At 37.8% G+C, this 23560-nt stretch overlaps 2 protein-coding genes across 2 annotated transcripts; both read right to left on the reverse strand.

Moving 5' to 3' along the window:
- Positions 1-7102: 7102 nt before the first annotated feature.
- Positions 7103-7938, reverse strand: LOC108138711 (partner of bursicon). Its single transcript, XM_017261062.2, has 2 exons — positions 7446-7938; positions 7103-7387 (listed from the first exon to the last, which is right to left on the reverse strand). The coding sequence occupies exons 1-2, from the start codon at positions 7698-7700 to the stop codon at positions 7217-7219; spliced, it is 426 nt and encodes a 141-aa protein (XP_017116551.1). The 5' UTR covers positions 7701-7938; the 3' UTR covers positions 7103-7216.
- Positions 7939-15480: 7542 nt separating this feature from the next.
- On the reverse strand, positions 15481-16409 carry LOC108138695 (histidine-rich glycoprotein). The gene is made up of 2 exons (XM_017261040.2): positions 16322-16409; positions 15481-16269 (listed from the first exon to the last, which is right to left on the reverse strand). The coding sequence occupies exons 1-2, from the start codon at positions 16331-16333 to the stop codon at positions 15598-15600; spliced, it is 684 nt and encodes a 227-aa protein (XP_017116529.1). The 5' UTR covers positions 16334-16409; the 3' UTR covers positions 15481-15597.
- Positions 16410-23560: the final 7151 nt, after the last annotated feature.

Genomic DNA, 23560 nt, shown 5'->3' on the forward strand with positions numbered 1-23560 from the left:
ACGGCGTCGGCCATAATTGTTTACGAGCAGGTGGGCGAGTGGGCGTGGGGCGCTTGTTAGTTTATGTGAGTGAGTGTGGCGAGGGGGTGGGGGATGTGTTAAAAGCTGCAACCAGAGCAAATATGATTTAGTGCATTTACAAAGAGCCAAAAAGAGAGCAAATACGTCCTGGCCAGAGAGCCATTTTTGAGGAGAGAACAAGGCCAAGACTTTGGGACATTTTCCTCACTTCACTGAGAGTTTTCTCCACTGTAAACAGAAAACAGCTGGCGGAAAACTTAGCTTGGCTCCGACATGAAGCGAGAAATGTCTGATATCAACTTTTGACTAATTTTCAAACCCAATTTGTCTCTCACAAAACTTTCACTGTGTTACAAAGGGTCAGGTCTAGCTATTTTTATTTTCAACGATTATTTAAATTTAAAAATATTAATAAGAAATAAGGGTATCAATTTGTAGGTTGATAAAAATCTATGACTATCAAATTTTAGATTTTCTTTCACTCTTTAACTGTAAAATGAAATTAGTGCTACTGTTCATATAAATTTACGATTTAAGTTTCATAATTAAACAAGACATAGATTAAACATATATTAAAAAAAGGACAAGAATCGACATTTAAGACGTTTCTTGCTTTAAAACCGAATTAAAATGCCTCTAAAAAAATCCAACTAAAAATACTAAAAAAAAAATAAAAATATAGTTTTTAATATTCAACTTTATTTATTTCATTATTCTATTAGTAGGCAAAATGCTTAATATCTGAATCATAACTCCCACCTGAAAGCATTTTAAAATAATCATATGTAAGAGTCATAATCTCTAGTTAAATTGCTCTATTGAGGCCGCAGAATCGTAAAAAACAAAAAATGGTCGTAAAAACAAAACCAAATCCACGCAATTGGTTAAATATTCCAAAGACGACATCTTGCTCCAGCTTTATGGCACTAAAATGTTTAGGATTTCGAAGAGAAACACACAATTATACTAATCGTGGCGCTTTGAATTAACAATCGATAATTTACATATTTTGGCTATATATTGACAGCTGCTGCTGCTGCCCCACGCCTTTTTCAAGCATTTTTGGTGATGCTCTCATAAAATGCCCCCCGTCTATTGTGGTATTTGTCGTGTTCATTAAGAAGCTTTTGAAAGTTTCGCCTTTCAAAAACCATAAAATGTTTATTTAGATGCCATTTTAATGGCGGACGAAGTCAAACGTTTTATAGCTTCCTTTGTTTCACAATATCGTTTTAGTTTCATTTTTGGACTTAATAGACTCATTTCTGGTTTAACACAAAACAATCGAGTTTCAATTAACCACACAAAAAGTATATGTCTTTCTCGCTCTTCGCTAGGCAAGCCACAAAATGAAGTGGCTAACAGTATTTTGTGGCCACAACACACATTACAAACCGCAAAAGGGGAAGAAAAAAATTATAATAAAGAACCGGGTTTGCCCATATCCTTTTTTTTGTGTGTTTTTGTCTGCCCAAGCGAATTTCCCCAACAGACAAATAAGTAGGGGTGCGTGTTTCACGGTGCGGGGGTCGTTTCCGTTTCGGGCTTTTGTTAGCATTTTAGCAGTTCATTTATGTGGCTCACAGGATGAGGATGCGGCATATGTGACCGGAAGAGCCCTTTAGTAACACAAAATGGTCACCAAAGTGGTTGAGTTTGAGTGCTTGTTAGTTTGCAGGATGTCTTGTGCTGAGTTTGAGCTTTGACAGTGTGTTTTTTCTAAACATCCTGTTTTTTCTTAAAATCTACTAAAAATTAAAAATTACTTCTTATATTGATAAACATTACTTAGGTATTATAGCCATAAATAAACCAATTCGATTTTAATCTTCTTTTATCGTAATCTCCCTATAAATTTAAATATTCAAACATTTTAAAAATTAACTAGAAACCAGAACGAAATATAATTATCCGCAGTGCGACCATTTGTATGCACCCTCTTAAGAGATGCTGCAGTCCTCGTCTTCGTCTACTTACCCGTTGCTCGATTGCAGTTAAGCATTCCCCTTTGCCACGCTTTCTCTTACGCTTTTCATCTTTTTACCCTTTGGCCATATTTTCCAGGCGACTTTCGTGTTGTACGAGTGTATGTGTATGAATTATGTGCTGCACACTTTTTAACCCTTGGCATATTTTACAAGCTGCTTTACTTGCCTCATACTTATGTTGGTACCCTCCAATAAACATACAAACGCACTTACCCCGTGTGTTTGTACATGGATGTCAGGAGTGTGTGTTTGTAGGTTTTTGCCATTTTTTTCTACTCGTTTGTCGTGGCCTCAAGTGCGCTGGCGAGTTCATAAATTTGCCCACTGGGGCGTATGAGTAATGTGCCAAAGGGGCTTCGCTTTCTTCATGTATGTATAAGTGTATGTTGCACACATTGCAAAAACGGTAGAAAAAATGGGAAAAATCTAAAAGTCAAAGGCCAGTGGGCAACATATGTTGGCTTCAATTTAATATTCTTCCTTCCTGAAAATTGGTTTACAAAAGGTCGTGTTTACAAAGCAACTTAAAATTAATAGAAACCGCATATCTATTTTTATGTAATGAATAGCTGGATTTGTATTAACTAGCATTTGTACTTCGAATAATACTTTGGTTAAATTGTTTAATGCTTATTTTACAAATTTTATATTATTATTAATTTTAATTATTTTTTTAGAGGCCACATGGTGATCATATGTAATGTTGAACACGATTTAAAATTTTTTTTTCTTTTTTAAGGTTTTAGTTTTTCCTTTATATGCCGTTTTACTTATTCAAATATCTTTGTGTTCTAAAACGTAATAAAAGTTCTTTAGTAATGGAGTATGTAAGTCCTATTTTCTTGCCGCTTTTGCCAAGTCTGTGCATTTCCTTTTTTATAATCTCTTAGCATCTCATGTTTATTGTCCATTATTATAATTGCACAATCTTTGAGATACAAAAAGTGTCCCGGTCTTGGGCCAGTTTTCCTTTAGTTACCCACATCCGGTCAACTGTTGGCGTTTATCATAATTGCAGTTCATTTGCATGCCCGAGAAAATGCAGCTTGCTTTCCAAATGCATTTTTTTGCTGGCGCTGCTGGTGCTGCTCTCTTCATCTTTTCTGCTGTCGCCTGTCGCCGCCTCTCATGCGGCAACAGCAACTGTCGCCGTTGCTGTCACTTGATGTCGCAACGCATTAGAATATGTTGCATGTTGCCCCTTTCGGCCCATTCCCCTCATCCCCCCTCGCGACAACCTGCAACCAGCAACTAGCAACGGGTTGCAGTTGCATATGCAATATGCAGGCGCGGGCAAATTTTTATCTTATGACAGCTGCTGCTACCTCTCTTGTCGCAATACCCTTGCAAAGGGCTTTCCAAACTAGCTGTGAATTTAAAAATGTTCCTTCTACACTGGGATAACTTCACATTATTTCTATACAAATGTCTATACGGCTTGGTCTTAAGCGAAATTTACAATTAGACAGAAATTATTTTGAATTTAATTTCCAAATACAGTTTAAAAGACAAAATAATTTGTATGTACATTTTAAATCTGTGTCTCTGATTTTTTAAATTAACCATTATTAAGAACTTATATTATTAGGAGCTATTTCTTTTTTGATCGAGAGTTAAAAATGTAAGTATGGTTGATAATGGCAAATTATTATAAGCTTGCTAGCATTAAAGCTTAAATTTATTTAAAAATACAAAGAGATCTTTTTATCAAAAGAAGAAAATTTAATTCAATTCAATACTGAATATATTTCAAAGTGATATGTTTTGTTTGCATTTTTTTAAGGATCTTTGAAGAGTTACTGGCAAATACTTGAGTGGGAGGGCATTTATTTATTCGTTCTTTCGATTTATATTCTGTTCAGTTGCAGTTGCTGGTCGGAAAAAATATGTTGCTGTCGAGCTAGGTATTGTTGGTGTTGCTGTTGCTGTTGTCCTGCATGTTATGCCCTACGCACATGCGGCTGCCGGCTGAGGAAGGCACAGTCACACTCACAAGTGCTTTTGGGGCTGCAAGGAGGGAAAGGCGCCCGAAAACAAATGTCAGCTGTAAAAATCATAAATTTAATGCAAAATGCAAAAACGCTTTGCGCTTCGTTGCGCTTTTACTCTCTGACAGGTGACCCCTCATACCTCGCATTCAAACCCAGCCCACAGCACTCTGTGTTTCTGCCCCTTCTAACTGAAATATGATATATGCGGAGTCTTAAACGGAAGTTGTTCCAATGCTGCTTCCTGAATACTCTTTGTTGAGGAAAAATTAGGGAAAATCTGTTACACACTGAGGGGTCAGAAAGTTCTTGTTTTAAATAGTGAAACAGTACTGAAAAAATCCTTTTTGGTACGACTTTGAAAGTAAATCGATCTTACTTAAGTCCTTTTAATAAAACTATGTATTTAAAAAAAAAAGTTATTAAAGTTGTACAATGTTTAAAGTTTTACATTTTGGTACTAAACTTAATTATAAAAAATTAACTAAAATATGTCCTTATATCCTCTCTCTCAAAAATTAATATTTAGGGTTATATGGAAATAAATTTATTTTTTAAGAACTCGAAACCTGTCCCTTCTATTATATTCTTCAATATAATTTATCTATTGAGCTAAATCCATCACTTAATTTTTTGTTGTATTATGTGGATATGTCAAGCGGCATTAGGCTTAACTATAGTTATAATAACACAACATAAATTTCAATCAGAAAGCGAAGTGAGATGTCTATAGGCAATCAAAGAAATCTGGAAAAAAGAGCCACAAAAATAACTTTAAAGAAAAAGCCAATCAATGATGTCACGCCTTCTTGTTTTTGGCCATTAATGTGGGTTGATTGTGTTGAATGCTGCTGAGCCGTAATACGACAGTGTCTTGACACTAAAAGCATTTTTCCGTTCAACAAAAACTTTGTTGTTTACATTTCGCCTTGAGCTTTCATTAAAAACAAACAGAAATATATTTCACCAAATGACAAACATATCAAATTAATTGCAAATTCATGCAAATGAGAATGAAGAAGAAATAAAGAATCCGAAATGATGAAAATTAATTGCCAATATTAACGCGTTTTAACACAAAAAGTATGTTAGATATTGTATAAGCGATAACCAGCAGCGGCATTGGCAACAATAACAATAAAGTAGCATTCAAGTAAATGTTTATATTTTTTGTCCCCCTAATTTTTTTTTGCTGAGTTTCAAATTTGTTATTAATTAACATTCATTAATTATCATCAAAGTGACTCGGAAGAATATAGAAATTTAACGTTGGCTGCCTTTTGTGTCTTGTGTTTAATTTATAACTTATTAATATGCAGCAATTTATTTAACACGGACGCATGCATTCGATTTGTGAGCCTGATGCCTGTGAGTGAAATTTATGGGGGTATTTAGCGATCGAACTTACTAATTATTCAATTTAATCAATATATTTACAAAATTTATAGTTTTTATTTAGGACTATGAATTGCAGAAAATGATTAAGTCAAACAAATAATACTTTTTAAAATAATATGGCACACAATATTATTACAGAAATGGGTTTAATTTTTTCATAAGAAAATTTTTAATCGATATCCATTTTTCATGTGATCCTCAATTAAAGCTAAATAAGTAATTCAACAGCTGCAGCAAGCCAGTAATTGGCTATGGAAACCCGTTTGTTTATAGACTGTATAATTTCATTACCCTAATGAAATGTTAAAAGTTTCGAGTGATCAACTGATCTCTGCTATACGTGACTCCATCCGGGATGGGGATGCAACTTGGGCCGAGAATGGCTAAAGTCGCGGCTTCGATGTATGTTATAAATATAAATATATAATTTATATTGTGTCGGCACGTTGCTGTTGATGGAGCCACTGACGCGCGATGCCACCCAGGTACCCCCTGTTTTCCCCTCCGGCGAACCTTGGATGGGGATGTGGAGCTCTGGAGCTCGGGAAGATCGCCCGGCCCGATGTTAATGGGCGTGTCAACTAAATTATGAGTTTCGCACACACGAACGAAAGGCGGCAACAGGACCGACCGGCGCAGATCACATCCAGATGAGTGGGTAAGTATATGGGGAGCGGTGGAAAAATGCTTAAGTAAATTACAGTGCGTGCAAATGTGCTTGTGAACATGAAATTATAATTTAGCCCCGAACCGAGCGTGTTCCGTTCCAAACCGCTCCAATTTACAATTAGCCGATGTTCTGCCTTCTACACTGCGGGTTTTAATCAATTCAGCCCAGTACTCGCATGTCTGAAGGCGAAAAAACAGAAAAAAAAACAGAGAAAACAAATCAGCGAGCGGTATAGGGAAAATAATGATGAAAATTAACAACCAGAAAGCGGTTTTCATCTTAAGTGCAGTTTACGCTTGATTATTATGTTTGCGGGACGAGTTTCCGGGTGGTTAAGCTTCATGTCCCGCACAGATTCCAACATAAGCAAGGCGATTGTGAGTGCTGGACCCAACTAAATGAGTTAATTTAGGGTAGGCAGGCTAAGCCAAAAAGTCAAAATGCCCACGTTGGTATTTCCTACACAAAATTGCCTTGCAAAAGACCAGTGATGTATTCCATTTTGGTTGCAATCAATTTTTGGCCTCCGGTGATATGTCAAACATTTTCGAATTCAGGATTGCATTGCATGTTTTTGGGAAATCAAAGTTCATGCATAGATGCAGTAACGCAAATGCCTCGCAGTGAAATACCGAATGTATTTTCAATCCAACAGATGTTAGCCTTTGGGTTATCGAATAACGATGCAATCGACGATCTCCAAAAAAATGCATACATTTTTGCATGTAATAATGTCCAGTTAAATTGAAAATGCATCTCAAACTAGAGTTTGAATAAAAAGTAGCATCAAATAAGAATAGAAGACAAATAACAAAAATTAATATTAAAAAAAAAGTGGTAAATAAAAATAGGGGTTTATTATGATTTATTTGTTTTTATATTTTTGAATAAAATGATTAATATATAGTTTGTAATTTATTTTCGCGAGAAAATCAAAAAACTTAAAAATTATAAGTTTTTATTTCAGATTTATACCATTTGATGTTTTGTTTGGAATTTTAAAAAATTATATATAATTTTTAGAGCTTGGCTTATACAATACATATCAATGACAAAATTGTAGACTCTATAAAAAAATTGCCGTAAAAAAAGACACATTTTTGAATGGCTTGATTTATATTCTTTATAAATTTATATCGCATATGGGGACATTAACGTGTAAAATCGCCGCATTTGAAACACTTGCATTCGGTTGGCTCACGAAGACGTATATCCATGCTGCCCATTTCCGGAGAGCTCAGACGAGTGCCATCCGGATCATAGCAATGGGTTAAAGTGATGACCTTTTCCTTGAGGAAGCTTTCGCGGCAGCAATAGCACTCCTAGATTTAAAATGGTTCTTCAATTTTCCTGACGAATGAAAGGCCAAATAGTACTTACTTTCAGAAACCCCGTTGGCGTTATTACCGATGGCTGCACCTGACTATTACACAATCCCTCGCATTTGTTCACGATGACGTCGGCATTGCAGGTCCTCTGCATTCTTCCCAGCTCGTCGAACTCCTCCTTGATCAAGTGGATCTCCGATTTCAGGGTTTCACAGTTCTCATCTCCAGTACCCTGGCTGTAGCGTAACGCCCTGAGGCACTGGGGCACTAGGACCGCGGCCACGAAGAGCAATTCCTGGACATGCATTCTGACCCACTCCCAATGCCCAACTGTTTGCAATCGCTCGTTTTGCCGGCGCTTTTATATCAGGACGAAAGCTGAACTCAATTGGATTCCATGATATATGTCAATGACTGGCTGATGGAATGTTTGTGTCCTGAACAGCGGGTGGATATTTAGTTGGTTAAGTTTTTTCTGTTCTGTTAATTGGTGATTAAATCCAACGACACGACCGCAAGTTGTGTTTAGTTTGCTGTGTAACACATTACTAATATATGGTTTTTTTGTTGGTAAAAATATGCATTTCCTAAAACGAATTCTTGGTAACTCTTTTAAAGCAAATTTTAAAATATTGTATAAAAAATTGTAACAAAAAAATGAATAAAAGAAAATAAGTTTAAAAATCGTTTGTAATATAATATATAAAAATTAACGAAGAAGTATTTATTGTATTTAATACAATGCATCATTCCATATAAGCATTGTTCGATTTTAAATAAAATTATATTCATTTTTTTGCTTTTATAAAATTTGAATTCATTTAGTTCCATATTCTTATAACATACATTATTACTTTTTTCCTTGTTTTTATAAAATTTAAATTCATTTAGTTGCAGTAAAACACGTAATAGATTTGTGCAATAAAATGCCTGATGCTTGTAGCTTTAATCTGATCCGATCCTCCTATTATTCCGGGGCATTCGCCTCACTTTTCCGGCCACGTAAACAAAAAATGAAATCGCAATCTGTCTGAAGTTTCCCACCGCCCACCTAACGTATCTGTTTGTGGCCCCATCCTCCCCCTGTTGGCATCGTCTTTGTCTCGCCCAATTTCGCAGCAACCACAGTCTCTTTCTCTATATTTTCTCTATACCCCTCGGTGGGCTTGCCTGCCTTTCTCCACTTCTCCACTCCACTCCTCTGTGGGCCATGGTCGATGGTTGCGCTTTAGAATCATCGACGCAAACGCAAAAAGTCTCAATGGCGCAGTAAATTATGTTTTATTATGCAATAAAGTCAACCATAAAAACGCTGCAATAAATTAAATTAACTACTAAAAATGCTGATTTTATTTTTACCCTCCGTTTGCAAAATTGTTGTTCAGTCAGACCCGTCTCCATATACCATACATATATACACACGAGTATTTGAATACATAAACAAGGATGTATATTTGTATCTATCGTTTGAGGCAAAGTTTTGTTCTATTTTTTCGGGTTTCCGTCTGGATTTTTGCCTATTTCTAATGAAATTCTGCTTGCAAATTGTTCGATCTGTAGTTTTGCCTAGATAAAGCTGAACTTTAAATGTCTAAATCTGTTTAAAATTTAACAAAAAATTTGCTTAAAATACAATTTTTGATATTTTATTTTATTTCCTAATTAAAATTTTTACTGATCAAGATTTGTAGAAAAAATATTTCTTACTTATCATTTATTGATAAACAAGCTTAAATATATTCTGTGTGTTTACTTTAAGGAAAAACATTCTTCTCCCCTACTGCTTGTCATTTAAAGGTTCAAATTAGTGGATTTCCGAAGAAGGCCAGACATCAAAGGATAACTAAGGGTAAAAAAAAACGTCCTGCAGCCATGAATGAAATGCAGAGAGACACACGACCGGCAGAAGTAAAAACAAAAGCGCAATGCCTTAAATGAATAAATATGACACATAAATACCAGCCAACAATGGTTAGCCGGTGTGTCTCTGCCAAAAATAAAAGAATAACCGAATTCAACAGATTCTCAAAAGCAAAACAAAACCAGAATAAAATAAATAAAGAAAAAAATTGCAAACATCGTAACAACAAAGCCAACCGACCAAGCGACAGGGACCGAAAGTTAATTCCGCGAAAGAGGAAATTACAATTCATGCCCTTTGGCGGGACTCCATGATTATCAGATCGAATTAGTGTCTGCCTGGGCCTCTCGTCCTCGTCCTCGTTTTCGTCCTCCTCCCAGGTTCACTCTTCCGCGTGTATGGCTGTTTATCCTGGGGCCACATGAGCCACACATTTTTTATTGCCGCATTTTGTGCCGTTTTGCACAGGCTGGCCCTCAACCTTACCGAACCGAACCATTTGAATGAACTTGGACTGGCTGCTCCTTTTGTTTTCCGTTAACAACAAATACAACAATTATGAGTGTGTGCCCTGTCTGGCCATGTCCTGTGGAACCTGTCATGACCAGAAAGCTGCCCTTATTTTTTGGTTCATCGTATGTTCATTTCGCAGTTCGCAGTAGACAAAAAAATATATAAATATGTGAAAACATAATAAAACAAATTCTGACAGACTTGGCTTTGAATTTTCAATAAGTGGGTGATTTCCAATGCTTTTGTCAGCATTGATTTATTTACTTTGGAATGAAACTATGAAACAATTATGATTTTATAATTGAAAATTAGGTATTTTAAATTTAAATATGTTTTAAATTTAAATATATAACTTTATGCCATAAAATATGATTAAATAAAACAAAAAGTAAGTTTAAAAAATAAACACTAAGAAAAATTAATTTTCAGCAATCGCCGTAGGCCCAAGACCCAACCAATATTTAATTTATATGTATGCTTACTAATAGTTTTTTAATGTAACCCAATCCATTGACATGCTCTTGCTTAATTGATTTAGAATTGATACTTACTGCCTCTGCCTGGTAATGGCAGCTGTAGAAACATACTCAAAAATTAATAATCAGCAGACACATTAATTATACTAAACCGATTTGAGCGCCCTGGGGGCTGTCTGTATGATGACCAGACTGGGAGTGAGTCGAGCTGAGCTGAGCCGACTCTTACTTGACCGAATCTCTGTTGACTCATTATGGTAAAGACATGTGTTAATTTATGTAACTTTCCCAAACTGCCATTGTGACGTTCATTAATCATTTTTTCATTTCAAGATCTTCAAGTTGGCCCCATGTCTCGCGGAGCGCTGCCTACTCTTTTATGTTATTTTTAGTTAATTGTTTGCGCTGTAAAATGTTTATGCGTTTTGGCCAACAGCTCGATTCGGCTGCCTTTGCCCTCTTTGACTAATGTGTGCCGCGTGTTCACATTTTTGTCTCAATGATTTATAGTTGTCCGCTGGACAAAGTCATTTTTGCTTTGGAAGCGGTTTCGTATGGCTGCAAAACATATCAATCATATCGGAAATTAATTTTGATCGCCACATAAAGCTTGTGATATAAAAAATTGAGGAAAAAGCAGCTACGAAAACAAAATATAGTATTGCACCATAGACAAAATGCCATTTTTCCAGAATTAATTAGTTTTTTTATATAAATTCTTAATGGATTTCTTAGAAAGTGATAATATGTGGACTTTAGGAATTAGAAAAATAATAAATAGTTTTACCCAAGCTTGGAATTTAAAATATATATATATTTTTTTAATTTTATACAGAAAGTCAAAAATTCAAAATATTATGTGACAATTCTATTCTTTTGATAACATATTTTTTTTAGCAATGATTTCTACAATAAAAAAATCATAAGGTCCATAATTTAGTTCTTTGTTTTAAATTAAAGCTTGACTAAAATATTGTTATTGTTATTTTTTTACGCTCTTTTTCTCAAACTGCCAAATTCAGACATAATATAATTTAGTCTTGACAAATATTGTTAGATAGTTAAGTCAAATATATGCTATTAAGTGGGATTTATTTGAGCCAACTTACTGAAATGTGTAATGGAACCAATTTTGCTAGTGGAGCAATCTTACGGTCTAAACTTAGTTAAGGGAAAGTAACCAGCCTTTCCGATTTGCCCATTAGCCAACTCTACACTGGCCTGCATAATTATGGTGCGTATGTAAGCTAGCTACATTCAATCTCCCTGCTCCATCCAAAAGGCGAAAAAACAAAACCCCTAATCAGCATTAAGGCGCGCGGAGCCTATTATTAAGTTGATTACAATTTTGGATAAGCAAAGGCAGCCCAAAACTGCGGTGCTATGTGTGGGTAACACCCCGGCGATCGGCGATCGGCGAGAAGTGAGGGCTATATGGTGGGAAGTGAAGATCATTTTGCACGATTTACGAGCATGTACATAAGGTGGAGTACCCGGGGCTAGAGCTGCGGATAATGATTACGGACAATGACGATGAGTGGATGGTAGCTTCTACTCTCTCGCATTCGCAGCCCCGACTGCACATCCATCAATCGTGATGGATAACTGACAGTTTGGGGCGTTGCGGGTTCTCAATTTTCATGGTCAGCTCGACGGCGAAATAAAGAAAAATTCCATTTACCCGTCAACCCAATTTGTTGATCATTAATCATTGATATACTACTATACATACACTCCACAACCCGTTCATTCGGTTAGTAGAAGCAGCTTATTTTGGCTGTTTAAATGTAGCATTGACCCATTGGGGAATTCATTTAATTGCGCATGTGCCACGAAAATTGGCATAAATTAATACGGGCAACAAATTTAATTAGCCATAAATCAATGAGTTTATTAAACAGTAGCCAGCAGCCAATCATGGCGTAACGATTTTCCACCAATAAACTGCCGCAAATTGGCTAATACCAAATGGCGTTATATGTCGACCCCAAACTTATGCCTCTCTCTATCTCGCCAACGCCCACAAGTCTCGCCGCGCACATTAAAAATCAGTTAAATTCAGAAACACTCTCACCCCCCACAAGTGTCCATAAACAATTTCCATGGCAAAAACCCGGACTCCCAGCCATCCGGGGGACCTCTCACTGTGCCGGCTGTCGAGAAACCCAGCTGGATTCGAACTGGTTATATGCGATGCGACGCGACTCGACTGGACTGGACTCGACTCGACTGAAGTGGACTTCTGTGTGCGGTTGGATGTGCCACCAAAAGCCATTTGGCACATACATTTCAAACATTTATGGTTATTATAAACCATTTAACATTATTATGGATGCCATGGGGCATCTGTTACAATCTGACGGCGGACCGAACGGCAACAAACACCGGCAGCAGCCCATATAGTCGGCTTAAATAATCACTCTGCGGTGTAATTAGCAAAATATTTATTGATATTTCGTAAAGTGTGTACAAAAATAAGCAATGCAATTGACCAAATGCTGCAGCGGCGATAAAGCACAATTGCATTTCGGCGTGCCAATTGATCACGGGGGAAAATCATATTTCGGATTTCACTGGCCAAAATTAAATATTTGTAAATGTGACTAAAGGGTGTTTCTGTTAATAGTTATTTGTTAAAATATTTCCACTTTTTTTTATGGACCTAGCTATCTTTAAATGTAATGTTTTGTATATAATTGTTGATCATTAATTAACTTTCTTTTAGTTGTAAAGAAATTTATTCAAAGAATTTTATAAAAATATATTACAAAAAGTATTTCTGTTGAAACTGACAAATGTGATGTGAAATTTAATGTTTTTCTATTGCTATTCGTTATTTAAAAACATCTCAAGTTGTTTGCAAAGACTTACTATGAAAACAAGTTATATGGTGTATAATATATTATTCATGTTTACTATTTTAAAATGTAGCTATGAAGTAACACTTTCAAACAACATAATAAAACAAAATCTTTGTACAAGCCAATTATTTAAGTGTTAGATTTTAAGGATCATTTTTATTAGCTCTAAAAACAACAGCAATAATTGATTTGGCATTTTGTGCTCATTAGACTTGGCACAATCTCCTACCGAATCAAGCTTATTTATGTTTCTCAAAAAGCGTTTGCCCAACAAAAAATTCAAAAAACGAGCGGAAACTTGACAAATAAGTTACGCTTAATTTTCTGGCAAGCGTTTAAAAAACCGAAACACGCCACAAGGCAGCCACCTAAAGCAAAAGCCATTAAAAGCGACGCGACACTTTTGATAACAAATTCAAAGCCCAAACCGAAGTCAAAACCAAAACCAAAACCGAAATCAAAGCAAGTTCAGCTCAAAAAAAAAATCGAGCCAAACTTACTACTATATATACCGAATCGGAGGCAGAGGCAGGCCATAAACATTGAATTTTACGACGCTGTGTGGTCTCGTTTGACATATTGTGGGCTTTACGATTCCAAAATTAATGACACCATAGCCCAAGTCAGGTAACGGGCATTGGATTGGGGGCGCCCTCCTCTCGGATTTGACTTGGCTGGTGCCATACCGGTTTCCGAATATATATTTCGGAGCTTTTTTGTTGAAACGACAGCCTCATCAGTTAATAAGACACATACCCATTTTTATGGCATTAAACGACGACAAGTGAAACATAAAATATATATTTACCTTATTTTTATGCGCGAATGGTCCGCTTTAGAGCTCAAAACTCACTTGACAAAGCAATTTGCAATGCAAATTGATCAACGCGTTTGGTTAGTTTTTCGCTTTTCTAACAAAATTCATTCCGTTTTGCGTTTCGGTATCTGTGTTTTTTATTGCTTTGATTTTATTTCAAATAAATCGTAATCAAGTAAATTTACGATCTGAGGCAACAGCGACTCACATTCCCTTGAAGCTTGGCTTAATTAATTTCAATTTAATTTTGCCAAAGCCAAATTTATGATTCAATTGCATTAGGTGGACATTCACATTTTTTTGATCATTGATTAAGAATCGCGTTTAAGAAAATTAAAATACAAAGCAAATAATTTCCTTGAGTACTTATTAATGTTTTTTAAAAAATAAATGATCCTTATAACCTTAAAGCTAAACAATTTACTCTTATTTAGGTTAAATTAATTTATTTACATTTTAAGAAATCGCATGCTAGAATAATAATAGTACTTGGTCAATAGTTTCAGTCACAGATATAAGACACGTCCATTAATCATTATTTGCAACATAAAAGCAGAAAATCCAGCAAAAAACGCCATAATAAATATAAGTAATAGCTGCTGCAATTTTCGCACTATGGCTTGTATATTATATAATGTAGAAAGTGCGTGCCGCACAAACACATGGAACGTATAAAAATAATAAATTACTTCGCGGCGAGAGGGAAGGAGCGTTGTGTCCCGGTCGTGTTGGGTCGAGAAGGGATTTTTGTGGAGCGTTTATTATGCGCACAATAAACGCGGCGGGCGCAGCGGCGACATAAATTAAATTTATGATGCTTATAAATATTCCACAGTCATTTGTAATACAGCAACAAACGAGGGCAACAGGATAACGCAAGGATGTGCCGAGCCTGTCTGTTAAACAAATTGTAGCCAACTCGGAAGAGGGGATGCGAAAAACACACACACAAACACATACTCACGAGAGTTAGGGAGATATATTTGATTTATGGGGACGCAAGGATGAATAAAAGACTTGCAACTCCGAAAATCCAATTGCCACCACTAAAAATGAAAAGAAATCGTCCATAAAAAATCGCTATATGCGCGCATATGTATAATATGCATGCCTGAATTGATGATACAAGTTTTCAGGCACCTGAAATAGCAAACGAATAGATGCTGGTTAATTTATGGTTAAGCTGCATGTACGTGATTTATCATCTTCGAATATACATATATGCTATATATTATTTCCATTAGCGTCGCATATTGATTCTGACCCAAATTTCATGCGATTTTCTGCTTACGGATATGAATATTTTAACCATTTATTAAAATATTTTTAAAGATTAATAATAAAACAAAATAAAATGTTCAGATTTAATTTAAAAAATGTTCCACTATAAGTAAAGACGATAAAAAATAAATTCTTTACAATAATTATTTAATTTATTTCTTTTAATTTAGTAATTACAGTAAAGCCAAATTTTTCGATTAGATTTTTTGTGCTAATTATCTGTCCATGGTTGTAAGTAATCACAGCCCCCTCAAACTATTTTCATTTGCTTTCAAACTAGCTTTTCACTTTTGAAAATATTTGCCTGATTTATTTTGGTATAACAACAATAGGTATTTGGTAAGTTCAATGGGAGATAGAAAAACAATTAGATACTTTGAAGGAGAAACTGCAGATCAATGGTAACCGTGTCCGTGCTCCGACTCGTGGCTGTGTCTATGTCCATGACCATGACCATGACCATGGTCTTGTTTCAGCGAGTAGCTGTGGGAGCTGCTGCCGTGATCGTGACCATGACCATGACCATGTCCGTGTCCTTCGTGTCCGTGGCTGTAGTCGTGTCCGGAATGCGAGGAGTGCTCCTCGAACTCAACGTGTCCGCCTTCATAGCCGCTGTGTCCGCCGTGTCCGCCGTGTCCGTGACCATGAGCATGGTGCTCCTCCTGGTGGCCATGGAGCTTCTCGCGATGGACATGGGCCTCGAAGCCCTTGTGCTTGTCGGCGGTGTAGTGGACAGTTCGCTTGTGACCGTCCGCATCGATCAACTCATAGTGTCCGGTGACCTTGTGGCCATGTCTTGACTCGCTCTGCGCCTTCACATCCCCGGTCTTGTGATCCTTGACCCCGTAGCTGAAGTCATATTCGGCATGAGAGTCATGGTGATCCTCGTGGTGATCCTCATGCCCGTGATGCTCGTGGTGATGGGCCTCCTCGTGATGACCGCCGTGGGATGTTAGATGCACGGAGGCATGACTGGTGGCTCCTCCATGGCCATGATGTTCATGGTGGCCATGGAAAGGAACCGCCTGAATGACCGCAATGGCTAGCAGAGCAAAGGCGACGAAAAACTAAGGAGAATCAAAGGATATAGTAAATGATTATCCCTTAAACGGAACTCACCTTTTGGGCCATGGTACCGCAGCTAGTTGATGAGTTGATCTTAGCTGGACTACTGTTGTTGTCTGATCACCAAACCAAAGTGAACTGTGCCAAAACAACTTTAACCCTGCCTTTTTATAGTCCGGCATACTAGGCCCGAAATAGTTTGAACTTTCAAAAAGAATGGCCTAATCGGTCTTTAGTTACGCCCCAATTTGCAGTTCAAGTTCAGGCCGTACTTTCGCCCCAGAGACGTGCAATTATATTCGACTGGTTGTCCGACCCTTTTATTTTTTAGCTGTGTGTCTTTCGGAAAGAAAAGAATGCCAGTGTAGTAATTCATTGTAAAATTTACTGTCGCAACAATTGCCAATTTAAAGTGGCATTGTTTATGCATCGCATCGCTGTCGTTGTCGGGCATTATAATCCCCCTCGACTTGGACTCGGAATCGGATTTGGATTGGGATATGTGGGCACAGCCAAGAAACAAACGAGCCAAAAGATTTATATGCCTGACAAACGTCGTTGAGTCGTTGACGTCAATCAGGCCTGACAAAAAGTCATCAGAATTGCAGTTTTCAGTTTGCAGTTTGCAGTTCTCCCTCCGTCGCTTCTTCATTTTGGCCAGATCGGAAAGGCTCCTCTCCTCTCCTCGATTCCAATCCCGATCCCGAAACAATCCCGATCCCTACTTTCTGGGGGCTTTCAGTTCGCCTGTCACCAGTCAATCGGCTACCGTCTGTCAATGTCGTGTCGCCTTCATCAAAGGCCACATTCGAGTTGACAATGGGGATATTGGTTCTGTTTTGTAATCCGCAAAGGATAAGGATTTTCGAAAGTGCTCAAGTCCGACAGAAGAGCTTGGAGGGCAGCGAACATTGTTGAATGCAATTTGCATTTGATGCGTGAATTAGCCGGGAATGTGATAATTGGATGGGAATGTTTAAAAGGAAGAGACAAGTCATGTATAAGTTTATATTCTAGGTATCTCATATCCCATCTAAGTCGATTTTAATACCTATTCTTGTCATTATTTATGTTTGCCTGCTCTTCAGCTTAAGCATAAGAACAATATTTGAATTGAAATAGTTTATCTTTCTATTTAATTTAATTTGAGTTAAATTATTATTTAAATTAAAATACCTTTACTGTTATGGATATAATTCTTTTAGGCTTGACTCTATGATTTTCCCACACAAAAACCCATATTTTAAAGCTGGCATTGATCATATCATACAGCAACCTTGGCTTAATTGATTCTGATTATGGTAACTGGACCTATGCATTTATAAGTTGAACTTCCTTTGAGCCCGCTCAAAAACCCCTCGTTTCATCAACGAAATTGCCCTTATGGTATTGCTCTGAACATGCGGCTGCTGCGAGTTGCGAGTTGCAAGTTGCAAGTTGCCGTTGCTGTCGACTCATCGTTGTCAGTCAAAGGGGCAAACGAAAGGCTGCGTTGTTTGGCTCGCTGGCTGCGTTGTTGTCAGTGTCATTGCTGGCTGCGTTTTGTGGGCACATTTCGGCTGCTTGATTACTCATGTCAATCAGGCTTCCAAACAGCGACGACATGCTGTCAATCTTTGTGTCATGGCCGCTAAAGTTGTTGGCTGGTCGGCTGGTAGCAAGCTGGAGTTGGAGCTGTATTTGTAGTCGGACAACAAGTACGCTTGATTGCCGGGCCCAAAAGGCCGGGTAGAAGGGTATGGAAAAGGGTATGGAAAAGGAAAAGGAAAAAAGGGCGATGGGGAAAACCGATGATGCCACAAAGGTGCCCAGTGGCAGTGACAGGACTGTAGATGCAGCCAGTACTTGATGTTGCTGCTGCTGCTGCTGCTGCTGCTGCTGCTGCTGCTGCTGCTGCTGCTGCTGCTGCTGCTGCTGCCGTTGATGCCGTGGCCATTCGATTGATGTGCATTGTATGTAAATTGGGCGGTCGTTTTCGCATTTGATGCCCTGTCAAGGGATAATCAACAGCAGCAGCAGTGGCAGTTGTGGCAGTAGTGGCAGTCGTAGCAGTAGTGGCAGGAGCAGATCAACAACCGCAGACAACGAAGGGACAACGACAACTTTAACATCGACTTCAACTCGTTGCAACTCATTATGCGGTCGCATACAAAATTGTTTTCCACTGTAACGAGCTTAAGAAATACGATCAAAATGCCTCGATAATTTTTCCCTCGGCACCATCACCATCGCGACCATAAATATCCTTCACTCGCATCCTGCCGAAAATTGAAAACGACAATGTTGAAGGCTTGTCGACAGATATTCATTTGACAGGACCCCATCAACTGTCACTGCCAAACGAAACATAAACTGAAGTACAGGACAGCAACTGACTAGCAATATTGAATTTAATCGGAAACGAAGGGACTGAAGATGACACGCAACAATCATTTTTAAAAAGCAACATAAATGCCCTATAATTGGATTGTATTTATTTATAATATAAATATGATTACTTTAAAATTCAAAGTTACCATTTATTTACTAAATGCCTTAAGTTAAATGAAGTATTTTAAATCTTCTTATTATCTTTAGATAAATGCGTACCAATGATAATGGAAAAATTAGGTTCTGCGCTGTGTTAGTTACTTTTATTAAATATTCAAATATTCAGCAAGAGTTTACAGACGTTACAGTAATCAAGTTTTATAATATATTTTAGTCAGTAAAAAAAATATTCTGACTTAGTCTTGAGTTACAGTTAAATATGTTTTAAATTATTTTTTCTTAAAACTACTTAATAAAAAATAAAACATGGAATCTTTAAGCACTTTATATACCTTTCTATAAAATCTCTCCTGAAATACCTACATCCGAAGTTGACAATAAAATATCACCAGGCCAAGTGGACGCAAAAAATGCGTTAAGACAATTCACAGCGATTGCAATTGAACAAAAAACTGGTTGCCAGGCCATAAAGTTAGCTGTAATCGGTAATTGCGATAAATAAAGTAAGTGGCCGGGTCCGAGGTGTTGGGACATCCAGGGGAGGAGCAACTGGGGGATCAGGAGGAGAAGGAGGAGGAGGAGGAGCACTTGCCCCTCATCCTCAATTCCTGCCAAGACTCCGGAGTGTTGACAATTCTCGTCAATTACGTTGTAATGCGTTTGGTCCGTCGTCGCTGCCTTGACGTTCCAGTTGGGCCACTTGATGCATTGCTTGACACATTATGATGCTTGATTTGTTGTCATGGCAATTTTGCCACCATCCTGACCAGGCCTCAAATGGCATCTACCCAATCTGCGGTCTGCAATCTTCACCTCTTCTCCGTGTCAACAATCTCCGGAGGCTGGCTTTGTAATGTGAATTTTTCACTATGGACAAATGAGTTTGTCGCGGTCTTTTTGCGTTATAATTACAAACGTTTTTTTCAACTGCTGCTGATGCTGCTGTCTGTGAACAAAAATAGTTGGCAATGCAACAACATTGTTGAGCTTACCAGTTATTAATGGTTAAGTCTGCACATGTTGGTATTTATCAGGTTGTTTATTTATCCTCTCCGTCTGGCAATTTGTGATCGTCTTCTTGTTGTCCCTTAATTATTTGCTAAACAAGTAAAGTATTTACAAGGAATTTCTAACGTATTTGGAATGTAAATAAAAAATTCTAACAATGCAAAAGGACATTTTTTTGAAAAAGAAAAGAAAAGAACTGTTATTATTCAACTTAAAAATGATTTAATTTGTTGTTCTGGAATACGAGTAAAAGGAGATATTTTAATACTTTTATACTAATTTGGTACCTACTTCAATAAAATTTGTATACATTTCTTTTTTAAAATTATAATTTTAAATTGTTTTCACCATAATTAAAAAAATAATAAATTTATCTATCAGACAACTAAATGCAACATACACATTCGTGCCTTTCAAATACTAAATTGCTTTGCACACTTAATTGATATGAACATTTAAGCAATCCCAATCCCAATAAATCAAGTCAAATAATGAGTAGAATTACGAGTGTGTGTAGACAGGAAAGACTTTTATAAAAGCAGTCTAGGCGAATCAACATAAAAAGTGACTGTAATTGATTGTGAAGTCATTTTTGAACTGAGCCGCCAAATAAGTTCCATAGAGCTTGATACCGGCCTAATAATGGAGCGGATCGCGTAATCACACCACTGGTAATTGCCTTCAATGGGCTCGATCGGAACGGTAGCCACCGAGATCCAATGTATTGCTGGATATAAGCAAATTATGCATGCTTCCAGTCATGTCGGATTGAAAGACCTATTCACAAAACGTCTCACCAGTCATTATAAGCACTTGTCATTAATGACATTTTGGTCGCCGATACTTAAGACATTATCTCAGGTCTCACAAGAAGGAGAAGCAGAAGCAGAATAGTCCCGGAGTCGAGGGGAAAAAGGCAAATTGTGTAGCATTTCCTGCCACTTGAGGCTCCGTTTCTCATCTGATCTTTGGCGGCAACCAATAATTATATGCGCCATAAACGCTTTGTCATCTCTCGATGGGGCCTAGAAAATGCAGATTAATGCCCGCTTCTGGCCCGGCCTTTTGTCATGAGCATAATTTTCTCATCGATCTTGTGATTAATCATAAATTGTATGCTTCGCGTTGGTCCGCGCTCTTTTGTCCGAAAGCCGACACATGTGCTTCATTAAAGCAACTTCTTTTCTTCTTTTCTTGTTTTCTTCCTTTTGTCTGAGGTGGCGGCAGCGACTCATATAGATTAATTTGAGGCCTGTGGGGCCTGTGAGAGATCACGTTCGATTACATCGGCTGCCAGCTACCAGTGTTCCACATTTGATCGATCTATCAATGATATGTGGGCCATTATAATGAACACAACTGGTATGCTGGGAATCTGAAAGATATTTGATGTGAGCGACTTTGAGCATTACAATTTTTCGAGTAACATAAACCACGCTTATCTATTTTGAAACACCAATATTAAAACCCAAAGTATTCTTCATTTAATAACTAATTTTGTGTGACTCCTTGAGAAGAACAAAAATGTAACCAATCAGATTGAATTGACAAAGACCTACCTTCTATAGAGCCATATTTGGTAGCTTCTGGGCCAACAGATGCCTGGACTAATCAGTGGCCACCAGATCTGCAAAACAATGGGTGCATAGTGATGCATATCGTGTTACCTTCACCTTGGGCCTGCATCAAATTTCACAGTTGTGTGAACATAAACCGACAAAACTAAACCATACCGCATGCGATACCAATTGAAGGGGATTAGCTGAATGGGAGGACTGAAAGGCTCAGTCGTCACTTGTATTGTTTGGTGTAGCTGCAGAACTACCGGGTTTTGGGCGATGTTTATCTTAATTCGTTTGTTTTCATCAAATTACAAAATTGCGTGTGATAACAATCTGGTAGTTGAGACTGCGCACAAGGGTCCTAATCCCGAGCAGTTTCCTCCTTTTTCTGAGAGCTGTCCATCATGGAACTAGATATCCATCATAAATGTGCAATGGCCGTGAGGAGTTTCGGGCCGAGAATCACACTGAAAATCGAGAACTACACCCCTAGGTAGCCTTAGCCCCTAAGTGCCATTGTATTTGACTGGCTGTCAGATTTGAGATTTGCTAAGCTGCTCTGCACCCCACCCCGCCTCTCACTTCTCACTTGTTGTTTACCCATCAACCATTGTGCTACATATTTTGTCAGTTGTCTACCAAGTGAGTATCTCCGGTACTCATCTATACGCTCCTCTGCTCTGCTCTGCATCGGCTTATTTAATGCATAAACAATTGCTTCCATCAGGATTTCACAAAAAGTCGACAAAAGCAAACAATTCCCATTCCCCCTGGGCTCTGAGCCAACAACAGCTGCCCGAAAGAGTGGGAAACTGAAGCCGGGATGGCTGTGAGTCGCTTCAGCTTTTTTCCAAACTGGATTTATGTTGTGCATAGCGATTAGCACAAAGGTGAGAATAGATTTTGCCATCACAGGGCGTTTCGAGCTGAGTTGTGTAGTGCAGTGAACAGGAAAAACCGCAAATATTTGTTCTTCTCAAATTGAATCTTTACTCTTGTCTCTTTTTTAATTACTTAACAACAGTGCAAGTTGGAAACAATCTCTACTCAACTGCTTTACATGGTGGTAAAATCTGAAGTAAGCATAGGAAAACTTTTGAACGGATTATCAAGACTTTTCTTTGAAGTTCTTGTTGTTACTCAAAGAAGGGGTTTTCCTTTGAAATAAATTTAAGTCTTTTGATGATAGTTTCTTTTTACAAATACTTCGTAAAATAAACAAGTTTTTGCTTTTTAATGTTAAAGTTAAACCAAAGAGAATACATTAAGATATTTCTTATCATAAAAGAATCGCATGAAATACTTATTTGGTTCTTGCTCTGCAGTTTGATTCTTTAATATATATTATAACTCTAAATTCCTTTGTTGATGTCTGACATTAAAATAAGCTTTTTATCCGAAACTAAGGCCTAAATATTTATTCACGTTCGCTGGTGTGAGATTTTCTGCATTTATCAAGGGGAGACCGTGCCCAATGCTGAATCCTATTCGTATTGAATTTCGCCAAAATCATCGAACGCTTTCTAGGGGCGATGTATGTACATGGTAAATTAGCAAAGAGTTGCGTTGCTCCCACCCAAAATCCGACCTAATTAGCTCTTGGCTTGGTGCACAAGGTATCAATTTTCCCGACTTCGCATCGGATAACACATATGTGGCAATGGCTGCAGCATGTATTTGGAAAAAAGGGACCAATTTCCGAAGGCCTGTGCCACCTTTTTGCCCACCTAAATGGGGGCGCTAATCTCTGCAACAGAGATTAACAGCCGAGCAGACACAGAAACCAATTTAGTGTACCAGCCAGGCAGCCAGCAGCCAGGCAGGCAGGCAGGAATGGGACAGAATGGCTCTTGGTCAAATGACAGCAGCCAGAAGGCCTAAATTTACGGCTTTCTGGGTAATTTGACACTTTGGACAGAATAAACGAGTGGAGTGAGAGCCATTGCATCATTGGATTCAGGGCACAGGACGAGGGTCCGGTTTGGGTTTGGGTTTGGGTCCTATAGGGATACGGGTTCGAATCGACCGAGGTCGGACTTGTGGTCACCAAGTGTCAATTGATCACAGACGTCTGCAGATGTCATTTAATTTTCTGGTCACGCCGTTGAACAGTAATGATCCTGGAAGTGAGCTGTTGTTGCTGCAAAGTCGAATCGATTAAGTCCTTAGCTGATTAATGCAAATCGATTTGTTGTTTGTTCACAAAAGGAGAGTTTTAAAAAAAAATGCTTAT

This window comes from Drosophila elegans, unplaced genomic scaffold, assembly GCF_018152505.1.
Source record: "Drosophila elegans isolate 14027-0461.03 unplaced genomic scaffold, ASM1815250v1 contig_814, whole genome shotgun sequence".
Classification (NCBI taxonomy): Eukaryota; Metazoa; Arthropoda; class Insecta; order Diptera; family Drosophilidae; genus Drosophila; species Drosophila elegans.